Genomic DNA, 15,701 nt, shown 5'->3' with positions numbered 1-15,701 from the left:
GTGACCACCGACTCAATCGGACAACCCCCTCAACACATGCGCAGAACCCATGCTCCACCTTTTCCCCATCTCTCATGGAAGTGAGCTGTGGAATATTTGCCTCTGTCTAGCACGGTAAATCAACTGCTAAGATGACTTGCAAGGCAACAGAAAACTTTGCTGTGTGTGCACCCATCACCCAAGATTACTGCAGCTGAGTCAACACTCAAACCTGGGGTTGTAACCCAGACTTCTCTGACTCTCTTCCTCTCCTTTTTTTATTTTTTTCTTTCTTTTCTTTCTTACCAATTTACAAGAGACCACATTGCTTATTATCCAAGTTTAAGTCCTTTCTACCTGAAGTAAAATGTTTTAACTGGTCATCTGGTGTCGTTTCACCTTGATTTAACCAGAGGGGATCACAGAATATTTATGACTCTGGGCTCCCAGTCCAGGTCATGACAACCTATCATATAGCTTTCCCTTAGATACTCAGCAAAGCAATTGTGTTATGAAGATCACAACAATTAGCAAAGCATGGTATTAGACAACCAGTCAGAGAACTCCAACACAGACACAGCAGCAAGGGAGGATTGTACTTCAGCATTATGTAAACTGCAGAGGAAACTTCACCATAAATACTACTTGTTAAACAGAGAATACAACTGTTGTTCAGTGAGCACAGCAATTCCAGTATTAAAATACCAAATAACTCTCACAGCACATACTTCTTTTCTGAATAAGCTGATAATACAAGACTGCATTAAGCCTTTTATGCCACAATCTTTACATCTTAAATAAACCCAAGTTGCTTTACATTTTAACAGTTTCCAATCAACACCACTGTTTGGTTTTGATAATGGTTGTCCATTCTGGTCAAATGGTCAGACAATTCTCAAGTAAGTATTTGGACAGGAACTTAGGAGAACTTACCAAGACATGACTTTAACCAAAAATACTAGGAAGAGTACTTTGTTCTGCAAGTCATACTAAGCACAAGCTCAATCTGAGGGTGTCTCTGGTATCAGTATGCTTAATGACTATGGAAGTTGGTTAAAAATAATAATAATGGAAAGACAGACATGGAAAACCATATTATTTAAGCAATTCCAAACTCAAACAACTGAAGATATCAGAAGCAACAAGCAGGACAACATAGCAAGTTTAATTTCATTTCACTTTGGGACAAATACTAAAAAACTACTTGAACAGTTTGTTATTCTTACATGAAAAAAGTGACTGTGTTGGTTTAAGCCTTGCTGGGACCAGAGACCACGTTGCTGTTGCCCCTCCCCCATCCTCAGACACGTAGGGCACAAACCCCGGATTAAAATAAGAAGAATTTTAATACAACACTGTGAAACAATCTGAACAACAACAGTAGCAATGATAACAACAATAAACAGCAATAACAATAAGCAAGACAAACGATATACAGAGAAACACTGCAATGGATACAGACAGCCCCGTGCTCCCCACCCCAAAGCCACAAAGGAAAAAGTTCCCGCGCTCCCACACCCGGACCTGCCGTCAGCATAGTATGAATAACCTGGCTGGAGATCCATTCCCCCTCTCTGCTGGGGAAACTTAACCCTATCCTAGCTGAACCGGGACAGTGACTTTAACCAAGGAAGGCTTGGAGATAACATCATCAATTCTTCAGAAACATGGGAAACAGCTACCAGAAAACAACACAGTTGTCAGAACTACATAAACTATTTAATATCAAATTTTCTGCTGATTACTGGGGAAAAAGCATACTTGGAAACAGAAAAATTCCACAAATTAAATGTCTGTCCCTTAATAATCCATTTGCTTGTTTCCCTTCTTCATATTTTTGATTTTCCTTCTTTCCGATGTTTCCATCCTGCAACTTTGCTCTGCCTACGAACATTCTATCGGAGAAGGCTGACACACTATCACTGATCAAAGAAGGTAAGAGCTGCCCTCAACTCATACAAAACCCATCTTTGACATGCTACCTAGTTTTTCCTTGGTTTTAAGGTTCCTCTGAAGTAACAAATTTTCAAATATCTTGCAGTATATAGCTCTACCTAACAAATGGACTTTCATCTGAGACATAACACACCACATTAAATTTCTTCTAACAGCTCAAATAAGTATGTTGCCCTAAAACCTATCTACCTTGTTGTTCATGATGCAATTTATGTTCATTTTAGCTAATCAAGAATAAACTTCCTAAGGTACTCACATCTGAGTCTAATATAAGTCAACACGAAATCACACCTTAAAACTCTGAAAGATGTTGGCAAGTTCAATCATTACATGTAAAGTGATTAATTTCCTAATTTCTTGTAGCACATAAAATAAGTTCCACACGTATCTAACAACCTGACCATGATGAAAACAAGAACTTCATGAAATCACTACAGCACAGCTGTCAATTCCTGATAACCAAGGGGCAGTAGGCAAAATCTATCTAGAAGGCACAATTTATCTATCGTCTTGCCCCTCCATAGGCACCTAAATTCTTCCATAAACTCCAGCTTCCATTGTAACATGCCAGTGAATTAAAAATTTCAACAGCAACAGTGACTAGAACTCAATTACAATTGACCACACTGTGCCAGAGATAACGAAGAGACAGTAGCACAAAGACTAAGACAAGAATTGTCAGTAATAGTGACAGCATAGCTCCAAAACCACCTAAAGGAGCTCTAAAAACTCCATCAAGATAGATATTTTTGAAGAAGTTTCGGAAAAACTGTCACAGTGCAACATTTTTATAATTCAGAAGTATCTTTTAGCATAAATGAAACTCAATGACAGCTAGAATGAAGATGTCGTATCAGTTTAGACAAACACACAAAACACATGACCTCAAGACAAAGTCTTTTCCCAGGACCACAGAGAAATTCATCGTGGCAGCAAGTACTTAAAATTTTAAGAAGCTTTTCAGAGAGCAAAATGCAACAGCAGGGACAGAAACTATTAAGATGAACAACACAACTGGCATCAAAAGAAAATGAAAGATCTGGAGAGCCTCAGCAAAGGCTCAACTCCGGAGAGCCTCAGCAAAGATCTAACCTTGTTTACCAATTACTTTTTCAGGACTACACAGGAGACAACACCAAAATAACAAGTTGACACGTAGACTGGGAGCAGCAACAGGAGAGGTTTTTTCCTTTTTAAGTTAGTCTCAGTCTGAAGAAGAAGATACCATGCCAAGCACTTTTTTTTTTTTTTTTTTTCCCGGCCAAAGGCTTGTGTTCTTAAATCATACCATATCAGCTGTAGTTTTATACCACTCTGCATGGGTCAGAATAGTAGACAAAAATTTCCCTTCTAAGGAGTTAATCATAGTGTTGTGGACATCAAGATCAATGCAACATCCTTTAGTACTTAAAAGGTTAAAATCCTAAATAATTTTTGTTCTTATTTATGCTTTCTATACAAACAACAGCTAGCATGCAACAGTTTGCGCAGCAGTTTCTGGGCTCTGTTTCTAGATCCTCTTAATCTTCTACATACTTCTGGGATCATCAGAGGACACCTGGGAAGTTTTCAAGGAATTTCATATGCCTGCCATTGCCAGGAAGCACTAGCTAACAAGCTCTAGAAGATTCTAATAAGCTCTGCCAGCTGTCCCTGATCAAAGGGTGCTTTGAGCTTTTGTTCTCTCTGACTCCTGATTAGTAAGGGTCAAGAACTCTCTCAGCAAGTCCTAGAAAAAGACCTATGTAAGTGCCAGGTCTAGAGCCCAGCCAACAGATGCAGCAGTTTGAAAATGATGGCCAGAAACTCTCTGTACATGACCTCAGCAACTGTGGTGATGCACCACCAGCTCAGTTCTCAGCACCCACTGGAGCAGATACCTCAGCACACCACAGGCCTTAACACAGTCCACACTCCTAAGGGAGGATAGAGAAATGCAGGGACATGACTCCAAGCAACCTACTCTAGTTGACCCTGCTGTGAAGGGGAACGGATTAGATCATCTCCAGAGGCCACTCCACTCTCAAAAACATGGCTGCCCTTACACTAGCTCAACTGTACTCTATTTCAAAGGTTTCCATAAAGTTGGGCTGAAGATAACTGGTATAATAATGGTGTCAAGAACAGCAAGTTCAATTGCAGCATCCAAGAAAAGCTTGAGACTTCTACACAATTCTTCTCATCAATTTTCGTACAATGAGCAAATTCAAACTGAATCTAAAACTCTCCATCACCTATAGTAATCACAAATTTTAGGCTCTAATATCAAACATTTTCTGTAGCAATTGCTGATAACCCTAAAGACATTCAGCTGCAGATTAAGATACTCAAGCATGTGTTGAACCTTCCACTAGAGCCTACAGAGAGTTCACACTGAAGCAGACACTTAAGTTTTGTCACCCGAAGCACACCACAAATTCCATCATAGATGAAGACTGGATCACATAACACTAACATTAGGCATCTAAATAAATGTATATAACAATTTTCAACAGCAGTGAAACTCATTTAGATTTATTCCCCAAAGCTATTGTTTCAAATTTTCCTACAGATTCAGATACATTCCCTACTGACATATTCTCTTTGCAATTACCATACATCTAGTTGGAAAAAAAAAAAAAAAGTGTATTAAGTTCTTAAGTGCTATTTTATTGCACTATAATAGGTAATGAGCAAATACATAGTAATATAGAGTACAGTAAGTCAAGGCTTACAAGCTGTGGAGACAGACTAGTTTCACCATCTGAAACTAAATAAAATGCAAGAAAGCACAAAATTACAAAGTTGAACTTGTGCTAAGTGATCAAAGTTCACACTACTGAAAATGAAAACTCCAAAGTGTTCACAATTTAAGAAAACTGCCTCCCTTCAACTCCTTCTGGGGATTTTTTGGATAACAAGACAATTTCAGCAAGAGACTCTGCTCATGAATTTAGAATTCTCTAATGTCAAATTTAGAAGTTTTCTACCAGAGTAAATTCAAAACAGAAAAGATTTGCATACATGAAGAGCAAAACATCAGTTCTTTCTGCTTTCCATCCATTCGATCCAATTGTGCATTCTTTCAAGCATCTATTTTTCAACTGAACTAAGCAAGTCAACTGGCTGCACAAGCAGCAAGTGGTAGGATAACAGGGGACTCCACCTGACTATTCTTATTTTCATGTAATGAATCATAATATTTCCTGGTAAAACCAAACAATTCCTGCATGTGTATGCCACACAGATTACACAAACCTAATTACTTCAGCAGTAGATATAACCACATCTTTTCATGTAAGGAAAGGGGATTTCTCTCCCTTAAAAATATGGAATAGATAATAAAAAAAAAAAAAGAATAAATGCCAACCATAAGCTTCCATAAAAAGATGTTTAGTTACCAATATTCTGAATAAACTGTTCTAAGCACAAAACCAGCAGTGTCTCCTACACTTTTACTTCACACTAACATCAAGTCGAAAACATTAACCTGAGATCTTACAATAGGAGGAAAACCAAAGCCATTACTTCTATTGGAGGTGGGAGGAAAGGAGGAAAACAACACTTGAAATGATTGCCTTTTTTCCTCCCTTCTCCCCTTTTAAAGTTCTATGGCAAGAAGCTACCATTAGCACACACAAAGCAATGTCCATACTGTTTAGCTGACTTATGTCAGCTGATTTTCTATGTATTTTCTTGATAATGGGTTCATCCATTATTAAAGTTTAACATTTCTGACATCATTTACTCAGAAATGCAACAAGAAAGAAAAGCACATCCATCTTATAACTGTCAGCATAATTATTTGACTATGCTTGAATATTAACCAATATTCTCTGCAACACTCACTGTTATAATCAATCTACTTCCCTATATTAGGAGCAGAAAAGATAACTCTGGAAACAAGTGTCAATAACCATTAACCCTGGTCTGATCAAAAGAAAGAATGAGTAGGTTCTGTTGTCTGGTCAGATAGCGCTACCAAAGCTCCATAACCCACACCTATTACCTCAAAACTCCAGATTTAGTACACTGAGTATTATGTGAAATTACTAAATATGAACTCAGCAGAAAGAAGAAACCATACTCAAAATTAATCTCAAAGTAGAACAACAACTCTACTTCTCATTAATAACCATTTCTTTCCTAAGATAGATACGACACTGAAGAATAAGAACAAGTTTTTAAACAGTAAGTTTCTTCTAGCATTCTACAGCCAAACCTAATTTTCATTTGGAACAATACAGGGGCAAAACATATTGTGCTGACAAATTCAATCCTAGTAGATCTAATAGAAGAAAAATATCTAAAAGGATGTTTAGTTCCTAGAGCTGAAGAGAAATAGACAAGTAAGTTGCTTAGTTTATCTTACTATATAACAAATAGATATTAAAGAAGTAGACACATTTTTAACATAAGCAATTGGCTAACCAGGACCTACTCTAACTGTATCTGGTTCAAGAGCAGGCAGTCAATTAGTCCATCTTTCAAGTCTGTTATCTGTACCCAACACATTACTAAGAGAAAATGAATCACAAAACAACTCCAAATACCAAAGCCTGGCAGTTAAGGTCAGAAAACTAGGGAAAAATGGATGGCCAAGTTCAGAAATCAATCCTGACAGAAAAATCAACAAAACTTATACATCATCATTTATTCCTATAAAATTCAGAAACATCTTTTTAAGCTATTTCTGCCATTCTAAAAAATGCTGCTTACACAAGGTACTCAAACAGTAAAAAACTTAACTTGATTTTCATTATACACTAGCAAAGTGAGATCACCAACTAGGGTTTCTTTCATAGGTACAATGATACATGACATTTTTTTACTGGTTCATTACATACCAATATTAAAATATTTTTTCCCCTCCACCTCCTTATCCAAAACACTTCCGTGTTACTTTGCCACTTTTGTTCATAATCTCTTTATTATTGGCAGGTAGCAAACAGAACACTTACCTGTGACCAGAATGATAGATGACAGTAGTTATTCCATGGGTGTAATGGCTGCTAAAGCTGAAACTATGACTTTCTTGAAAGCTTTGATTTGTTCCAACACTAAGTATAGGGAAAGAAACACATACTTTATTTCAGATTTATTTTCTTTAAAGTGTGAAGAGAAGTCCTTTGAAGTTCACTGTGCCTTCTCAAAGCAAGAGAAAAATTATGCTTACCTTACAAGGTAACTTCTCAGTTCTCCACGAAAATTAACAACAAGCAGTTCGGCTGACCATTGAGCACTTGCTTTGTATTCTAGAAAGATCAATCCAGCAATAGCATAACTCAGATCTCCTGGAAAACTTGCTGTCTTTACCCAAAAATGAAGACAGGCATTGAGAGGGTAGCATTTAAAAAAAAGAAAAGAAAGTGTCTTCATTACTGAAAGAACTAGGAAGTTCAACTTACTACAGTGTATAAAATGTATTAAAAAAAAGTTTTATAGTCTGTATTAGTAAAAAATGCACTTCCTTTTATCTTGGTTTCGAAGAAATCTTAATACTTTCTAGTAATATACTACGGAAATACACTAAGCCACCTTCCCAAAAGGTTTAATATAACCTTGGAATATATAAAATATTAAATACACTCTGTGGGGCAAGACAACAATAATTATCTGTTCTCATACCACAAAAAAAAAAAATCCTCATATTGCTGTTATCAGCAATATTTCTTGATTTATAAGTGGCTGTATATAAACTGCACATTTGTAAGCTACTATTACAAACTAATTATTTGCACATATACTAATTAGGTGTTTCTATACTTTCACAATCTGACTTACTGCAGATCTATCACAACTCTAAGAAATATAGAAGAAAGATGAAAATTCTGACTAGATACAACAGCACAATCGATATGCTTTGCAAGTGCTACACAACTATAATACATCCATCATATAATAATCACTTTATGGTACATTTGTGCATTGTATTGACGCCGTAAGCCTTTATACCAGAGTGAGCCATGAATAAAAAAAGGCCAGAGTGGAAATTATTCTTTATCCTTACAAAAAGTTCTAATATATTCATATTTAATCTAAGAGAGCACTTACCGGTGAAATGACCAAAAGCTCACTACCCATTAAGTCAAACACTCTCACTGTTCCAGTGCTTTCAGCATAAGCAAGTAACGTACAATCATGACTCCATGCCACTCGCCTCCACTGAGGGTTAGGATCCTTTGGCACTATGAAAAAGGAAGAAAGTTATTTAAAAATGAAATATAAATAGAACCCCTTAAACAGAACAAAAAGTCAACTGCATCAAAAAATTCAGGGTACCTACCACCAGTACAAGCTTAGCTCGAAGAAAAAAATAAACACCGCCTCCACGTGCTATGTCTCCCAGACCCATTAATTTTAACTATCATTTCATTTCAGATTCAGATTTTATACGTTCATCACCATGAAAACAAGAGAGGAAAGGAGGGTAAAGAAGCCAGTCACAAAGCAAAATTATTAAGATTCTTCCCAATGATTTTAAGTTACAACACTATCTTTAAAGTAAACCAACACCACCATTTAGCAATGCATGAATAATAAATGATGACATAATGATGTAGAGGTTGCTGTACTGTATACCTTGACATTTTCCAACTATGGATCCAAAGTCATCTTTTGCAGACCTGCAGAAGAAGGCTCATGGTTTAAATAAGAAAAAAAAAAACACACCTATTCAATTTTACAGAATAAATAGAACACTATAAAAATGCTCTAGTGCACAATTCGAAGACCTGCATGTATTTAACAACTACTTCAAAAAGGCAGATAGTAGTCTTTGTCCTTAGGCAGTTACGGTAACTAGCTGAAGTATTTTAGAAGCCTTCCTCCGAACACATAAATACTAATAACCCTCTTTTAGTAGTAATGTTGTTCAAAATAGGATAGCAGCATTTCAGAACTTTAGCATCTAACTTTAGGAAAAAAAAAAAAATTTTAGAAGCAATGCAAGAATATAGTTACATTAATACAGTTGAAATATGAGATTTATTTTATAGTCTATAAGCTGACATTTATGGTGCTCACACCACTTCTGATTGAACAATTTTCATACACTTGCTTCTTTTACATATAAATAGAAGGTCTGACCTTCTAGTAAATGGATTTTTGTGAAGCAAGTAAACACACTCAATCAAGATTTGTTCTATAGCTAAATGTGTTCTTGAACTGGCAAAGGAGAGCTTGTTGTTAAAGAGCAGAAGAAAAAGGGAAAGCATCTGTCTTTACGGCAATCCACATTACTTGTAAAATAAGGTGAAGTATTATACATGCCAGCTACTCTACAGAGAAGCAGAATACTAGCTCCTTGTACCATTTATTACGAGATTATTTCTTGGGGTAACAGAAAGGTAAAGGTTAGTATTTTGAAGCATCTTGACTGCTTTTCTTTCACATCTTGAAAAATAGAAAGATATACAAATAGATACTTTATATACATATAACACTTATAATTGTGTAAGTCTTTGAGAGGAAGCTTTTTTTTTTTTTTTAACAGGGAATGGCCAAGAACTAAGAAGAATTAGAAAGCTTCTGCTTTCTATGTAATAATATATTTTAAGATTATTCCGTAGATTATTTTCACAAAATATAACATTCAAGAAAAAAAAAAAATATCTTTGAAAGTACAGTTAGTAAATATCTAGAACCCCATTCTCAGAACTCCACAACTCTGGTCATGAAGCAATAAATAATATTGAGTTACCTTATTTCTACACATTGGTCTTGAACAACTGCCAACAATTTACCATTGCTGAAAAAGACAAATACAGGTGGTGAAAGTTCATTTAAAGTCCCGTCCTTACAGAATGGGCATCAGAGCTCTAGGTGCTTTTCTGTAAGGTTAGATAGTGTAGGGGGAAGCGCTCGGAAGATCTCGCAATGTACAGGAATAATAGAGGCACATTAAAAGATTTCACGATGCATGGAAAGAACAGGGAACTAAAGATCTCACGATGTACAGAAAGGGGTATATAAAGCAATTGCGCAGTTAATAAACCGAACAGATAGCATCCACCATATTGGCGTTTGTGCTTTCTTTCCCGTGGAGGTTAACCCCCTGCAAGGGTTAGCTGTGATCTGAACTCCACATTCCTGTGGCTTAGCAGATAGAAAAAAACAGCTAATGCCTTACCACAACAAGATACAAATCTCATCTTTCATAAATGAAAAGAAATTAGGAAACATTAATTTTTATACCAAAAAAAAGCACTTCAAGAAGTTTCTCTTCATGTCACTGAAATGTATCTGTTACTCTTTTCTAGTGGCACTAAAAAAAACGAAAAAATGTCTAAAATCTTGCTGCAGGAGAGGTCAGAATCAGATGTTACTTATGGATAATTTTATAACAGCAATATCTAAAACTATGTATTGCTTTATCTGGAATGTACAGCTATCACACTTAAGTAAGTTACATCATCTCCTTAGGAGTAGGTCTTCTGTCTTTGTACGTAACACAACATTCCAACTGGCATGTTGTGCATAAAAAAGGATCATCACTTCCCTCAAAGAATCACTCAACGGTACAGAGATCTTGCTTGAACCACTGATCATGTTCAGCAATAATACAAAATAAACTAAAACATTACATACTACCTTTATGTCATTGAACCATTTTTCTGTACATATTTATGCTTATTTTTAAAAGCCAGTGATCTCACTGATGCTGCTAAAATTACTGCAGAGCAGCTGGTTCTAGCCTTGGAACTCTCACTTCTCCTCTATACATACAATAACAGACAAGTTTTGAGGGTATGCATTCACTTTCCAAAAATTTTAAAACAAGCAATTTATATTACATATCTTGTCAAGTTACAGGTCTTTAACTGATCAAATTCAGTGTTTGAGTTTGAGAACAACTGCACTGCAAGTCACTTAGCCTCAAAACTTAGAAGGACATTCAGATCTCAGTGAGAGATGCATTAAATGAAGGAAAGCAGTGTGGAAAACCCCAGGTAGCAGACTGACCTTTCTTAAAGCTACCTGTGAAAGCCTCCAGTATTTCTCTTGACCAAAAAGAGTAAGCTGACTTTAATGCAATATTAACTCAGCATTGTTACCAAAGTGGACAGTGGCAGAAGGAAAGATTAATACATTCACTACTGCCCAAAATGGAAAAGCATGTAAGCTGGTTACCTTGCAAGCACTAGGTGCCAGTTGATCTGCTTATTAACTAGACGAACCAGTCCAGTGGGCAGAGAAAACTTTGCAGGGCTGAAATAACAAAAATATTAGGCTGAATCAGAACATAACACCTAACAAAAGCAGTACCTGAAATACACATGCCAAATGACTTAGCTTTAAAGGCAACTATCAATCACCTGGGAGATTTTAGCAACTGAACATGAATCAACACTGCACCCTGCCAAAGACAAGGTAAGAACTACCTTATTCATACTAACAGAAAGAAAGCATGTATTAAGGGACCTGATTATCAACTCACCACTCTTCACACTCTGGTCAGCAACCAGTTTTGGGCCCCACCATTACAAGAACACCACCAATAAACTGGAGGGCCACCAAGAGGGTCAGAGAACTGGAGCACTTGCTCTACAAGGAGATGCTGAGGGAGTTCTACTTGTTTAGCCTGAGGAAGGTAGGGCTTCAGGGGAACCAAACAGCAGCTCTCCAATACCCAGGAGGTTACCATGAAGATGGGAGCCACTGAGGCTCATGGCAGAAGCACAGAAACTGTGATCAATCCTATGGTGGACTTGGCAGTGCTAGGTTACCAGTTGGACTTTATAATCTTAATGGTCTTTCCAACCTAAATGATTCTGCAATTCTAAAACAGAGGAGGTTCCAAGTTGACACAAAGAACTCTTCACCATGAAGACAGTCAGGTGCTGGAACAGGCTATGCAGAAAGTCTTTGGGACCTCCATCCTTTAAGCTTTTCAAGACCTAGCTGGACAGAGCTTTAAGGAACCCAGTCAGAACTCCATATTCTCCCTGCTTTTAGCAGGGCTTTAAACCAGAGGCCTCCCAAGCTCCCACCCAAATTTTATTAAATACATGAAAATAGCAACTAGAATAATAAATTATAAATCATATTTTATATATGTTTATATATAAATATATTTATATGTAGATATAAATTATATAGAATTGTAAAAGCCATAAATCAGACTTTAAATATGACTATCAAGAAAAATAAATTCATCCTCTTTGCAACTGAATTCTTACAATAGACTTACACGATGGTATGAAGCCCCTAAACATTACCCCACAAAAAACAAACAAACAAACAAAAAAAACCACACACACAAAAAAAAAACCTGGCAGGGTGGGGAGTGGGGCAAAACAAAGTAGAACACTAGCAATAGGGAAAACAGCACTGCAGGCTGAATTCAAATACAGAATTGTTTCACAGGGAGCCACATTAATGTCCCTTTCCATATATCTCAAAACTAACAGAATACCCCTAAAAAGGGAGAACTGATATCTTCAAACCTGCCAAGTGCATCAACAGAGTAGACAATTTCACAGAGCTGAAATTCTCCAGGAACACTGTATTTCCCCCAACATGTTTCTGGGATTGTTTAAGTTCCTTTTGAATCAGAGGTTAAATTTATAAATGGCATGAGTGTTGCTCAACTAGTTATCAAGCTTTTTGGATGACAGTTTGAATTGTCAAGAAAAAAAAGAATCCAAATTATTACTCCAAAGGAAGTAAATCCTGCCATGCCATCATATCTGTCATTGAGGATTAAGAAAATAGCCATATTCATTTGCAGTATCTCAACTGGCAGTGGGGAAGATGAATATGTTTATTTTGAGAAAGATGGTGTTCCAACTGCAAATTTATTTAGGCTTCTGATAAAAGTCAAACTAGTGTACACAAACTCTTTCCTAGATAGGCTTCAGCTGCAATTCAAGTGGTTACAATTTAAACTTATGAAAATAAAATATTCTAAGCATTTCTGGAACAATATTCTAAAGAAGTGTTCAATTTTACTCTCATTAAAAATAACTTTCCATCAAATCAAAAAGCTATAAAAATATTACCAAATAAAAAGATTAAACAATATTTTCAAACCTACCTGTACCAGATGTACCGAAGTAAAAACAGTGCAGGACCTACAATGAAAAAGAGGCAACAATTACATCTCCAGCAGTTTTAAAACACTCGCGTGCTTACTGCACACAGAATCTTAGAAATTCTCACAAAAGAAAAAGATATTAAGGAAAAAATCTTCCATCCTTGGCCAATGAATTCTTATATTAGAGTCAGTGAAAATGGCAGATCAAAAAATCCCTACATGTTTGTGGAAATTCTAGGAAAAACTCCTACTGGATGAAAATAAAATTCAGTTAGTGCAAGTGTTGAATGGCAATGCAATATAGTCAGACAATTGCATTAGGAAGCATTATATTCTGACTATATTGCAGCCCAATGAAAGAGCTGGTAGAGAAAATCCTCAACAACATTTTGCAAAACACAACAGAGGTTCTAAACTTCTTAGATGTAGGGTTTATTAGTTTGGACCACTAAGCTAAGAGAGACAAAAAAAAAAAAAGGAAAAAAAAAAAAATCACAAAAAATACATAAAAATAACATGGTGATACTGATAACCAGAAAAAAACACCCTGTAGCCTGTTTCCATCACACTAGCCATCCTAAATTCCAGAAATTGTAAATTTTATAAGCAATTCACACATTGTTCTTATAAGTCATGAACATAAGAACAAGTCATATTTACCTGTAATTGCTCTAGTGATGATAAATGATGCACCATGTTTTCTGTTTCCTCTTGGCTGCAAATACAACAATAACAGTCACTGTTATACATTTTAACTTAAATACAACATTCATACATATATTCACTGATTAAGTTGCCTGTTACCCTACAAGTTCTTTATGCATCTTCTATTAGTCACAACTTCATATATTGAGTAATTTAACTGCATAAGCTAAAACAGGCTGTAAAGCCAAATATTTTAAGTGCCAAGATGTAATATAATGCACTATAGATTGTCTATTGATCCAACTTTTCCTTGGTCTTTGGGCAGTAACAAAAGACACTGACTTCTGATTATGTTCTCCTGTAAGGTATTATAAGTCATTCTTTCTATGTCAAATGAATGCCAGATTGACCTGTAATGCCCAGAAGTTGTTGAAACAATTGGTGTTCAACATATTATGCTAATATATAAAGACTGCTCATGAAAGTTTCATAAATATTAAGAAAAACGAAAACCTAAACAGCTCTTTATATCAATTTGTACTAGCTAACACAGCCGCTCAGATCACCACCTCTAATCCATACCACCTCACACAGATTTTACAGCAGTCATGCTCTACTTAAGGCAGAGGGGAACAACCACACTTACTATATAAATGAAAGCACTCTCCCAACATTTGTATTTCTCCAAAAAGGAAATACAACACAACATACAATGCATATTCTGTGCTATAAGAAGTAAAAATATTTGCCAATAAGAAAGTAGGAAAAAGGGATTAAACTGCAAAAACAAGAAAGATAACCAATAATGAAGGCATCACACACAAATCTTCAAAATATGTAGTCATACTTATACTTCTCTAGTGAAAAATATTAGAACACCACAAACCGAGCATCAGAGTAGGTAATGAATGAATTTTCTCTTCCCTTCAGTACAGAATAGGTAGAGTAGATCATTATTGTTAACTGAAATAGTTAGGCCTCCCACTCCAAGTTATAGAGTGGCAAACACTGAAAGATACACAAATGTATCAAAATTCCGGAGTATGTCAATATTTTTAAAAAAATTTGGGCGCCCAAATTTAAGTTTTTGAAATAAAGATTAGAAGTTTTCTATGTAAAATTTGCAATCCAGAAATAGTCTTTCAAATAATCAGGCTGTCATCTCCCAGAATGCAAGACAACACAGCTGTACTAACAGATAATCTTCCAAATTCAAGTTAATCAACCAGGAAATAACAAGGCATTACAGTAAGTGAGAGCATAAATTATTTCTTACAGCTATCATAGTACCTTGGAAGAGGTGTAATTTCCTAGGGAAGTCAGAAACAGAGCTTGTTAAAGTTTTTGACTTAAGAAAACTTCCCAATAAAAATATTCCCAAATATTGCTTATATCTCTTTAGAAATTTTTGTAATATTCTTAGTGTCCACTCCTGAGCATAAACTACAGGCTCCTATTCCACACATCTTAAACCTTTCACTAAGTTGATTGACTATTACACTCTGAACACCCGAGTTCTACTTTCTATAATATATTCCTATCACCTCAGCAACACCAATGGCTACCATATCTGATATATTTATTTATAATTCATTCCCATTTGGGAAAACAACTTCAAGTTCTCCTTTACTAGAGCATTCCAGACATAAAACCTATGTAACTTCCTCACTGACAAAACACCCATTTAGCTTTGGATTTTACTGCACACCCAGCAAGTTTTATGGGTGGGGGTATGAGGGAGGGTGTTGGGGAAATCTCAAAACATTAGGTGGCAATGAAAAAAGCCCACAGAATTATGCAATATATTTAATACATTTCAGATAGACAGTACTTGTCTGCTGGAGAAAAGAAGTTCAGTATGCCTGTATTTCCACAAATTATTCCACAAGCCCTCCCCTGCAACCTCATTCACAACCACTGCCTTGTTCACTATTTTCACTGATCTACTACACAGTAATTCCTTTTATTTTCATTGTGTTTGGGGTTCCAAAACAGTGCATTATATACAATCACATCACTAAATTGAATACAAACTGCTTGATTTCCACACCGCTCTCTTCTCTGTCACTGCCAGTTCCTTGGATGTATCCTTCACAAATATCTG

The 15,701-nt window shown here is 36.0% G+C and overlaps 1 protein-coding gene across 1 annotated transcript in view; it reads right to left on the bottom strand.

Moving 5' to 3' along the window:
- NBAS (neuroblastoma amplified sequence) overlaps positions 1 to 15,165 on the bottom strand; it is a 186,939-nt gene extending 171,774 nt beyond the window's left edge. The window contains exons 1-9 of the mRNA XM_026846497.1: positions 15,142 to 15,165; positions 13,613 to 13,667; positions 12,953 to 12,989; positions 11,047 to 11,124; positions 9,617 to 9,664; positions 8,497 to 8,540; positions 7,969 to 8,102; positions 7,091 to 7,224; positions 6,876 to 6,974 (exon numbers count right to left, since the gene is read on the bottom strand). Of these exons, the coding sequence (XP_026702298.1) occupies positions 6,876 to 6,974; positions 7,091 to 7,224; positions 7,969 to 8,102; positions 8,497 to 8,540; positions 9,617 to 9,664; positions 11,047 to 11,124; positions 12,953 to 12,989; positions 13,613 to 13,667; positions 15,142 to 15,165 (653 nt within the window). The remainder of the gene's footprint in view (positions 1 to 6,875; positions 6,975 to 7,090; positions 7,225 to 7,968; positions 8,103 to 8,496; positions 8,541 to 9,616; positions 9,665 to 11,046; positions 11,125 to 12,952; positions 12,990 to 13,612; positions 13,668 to 15,141) is intronic.
- Positions 15,166 to 15,701: the final 536 nt, after the last annotated feature.

The sequence above is a fragment of the Athene cunicularia genome (assembly GCF_003259725.1).
Source record: "Athene cunicularia isolate RWA chromosome 3 unlocalized genomic scaffold, athCun1 chr3_part1, whole genome shotgun sequence".
In the NCBI taxonomy this organism is placed as follows: domain Eukaryota; kingdom Metazoa; phylum Chordata; class Aves; order Strigiformes; family Strigidae; genus Athene; species Athene cunicularia.
This window is presented reverse-complemented; position numbering and strand designations above follow the sequence as displayed.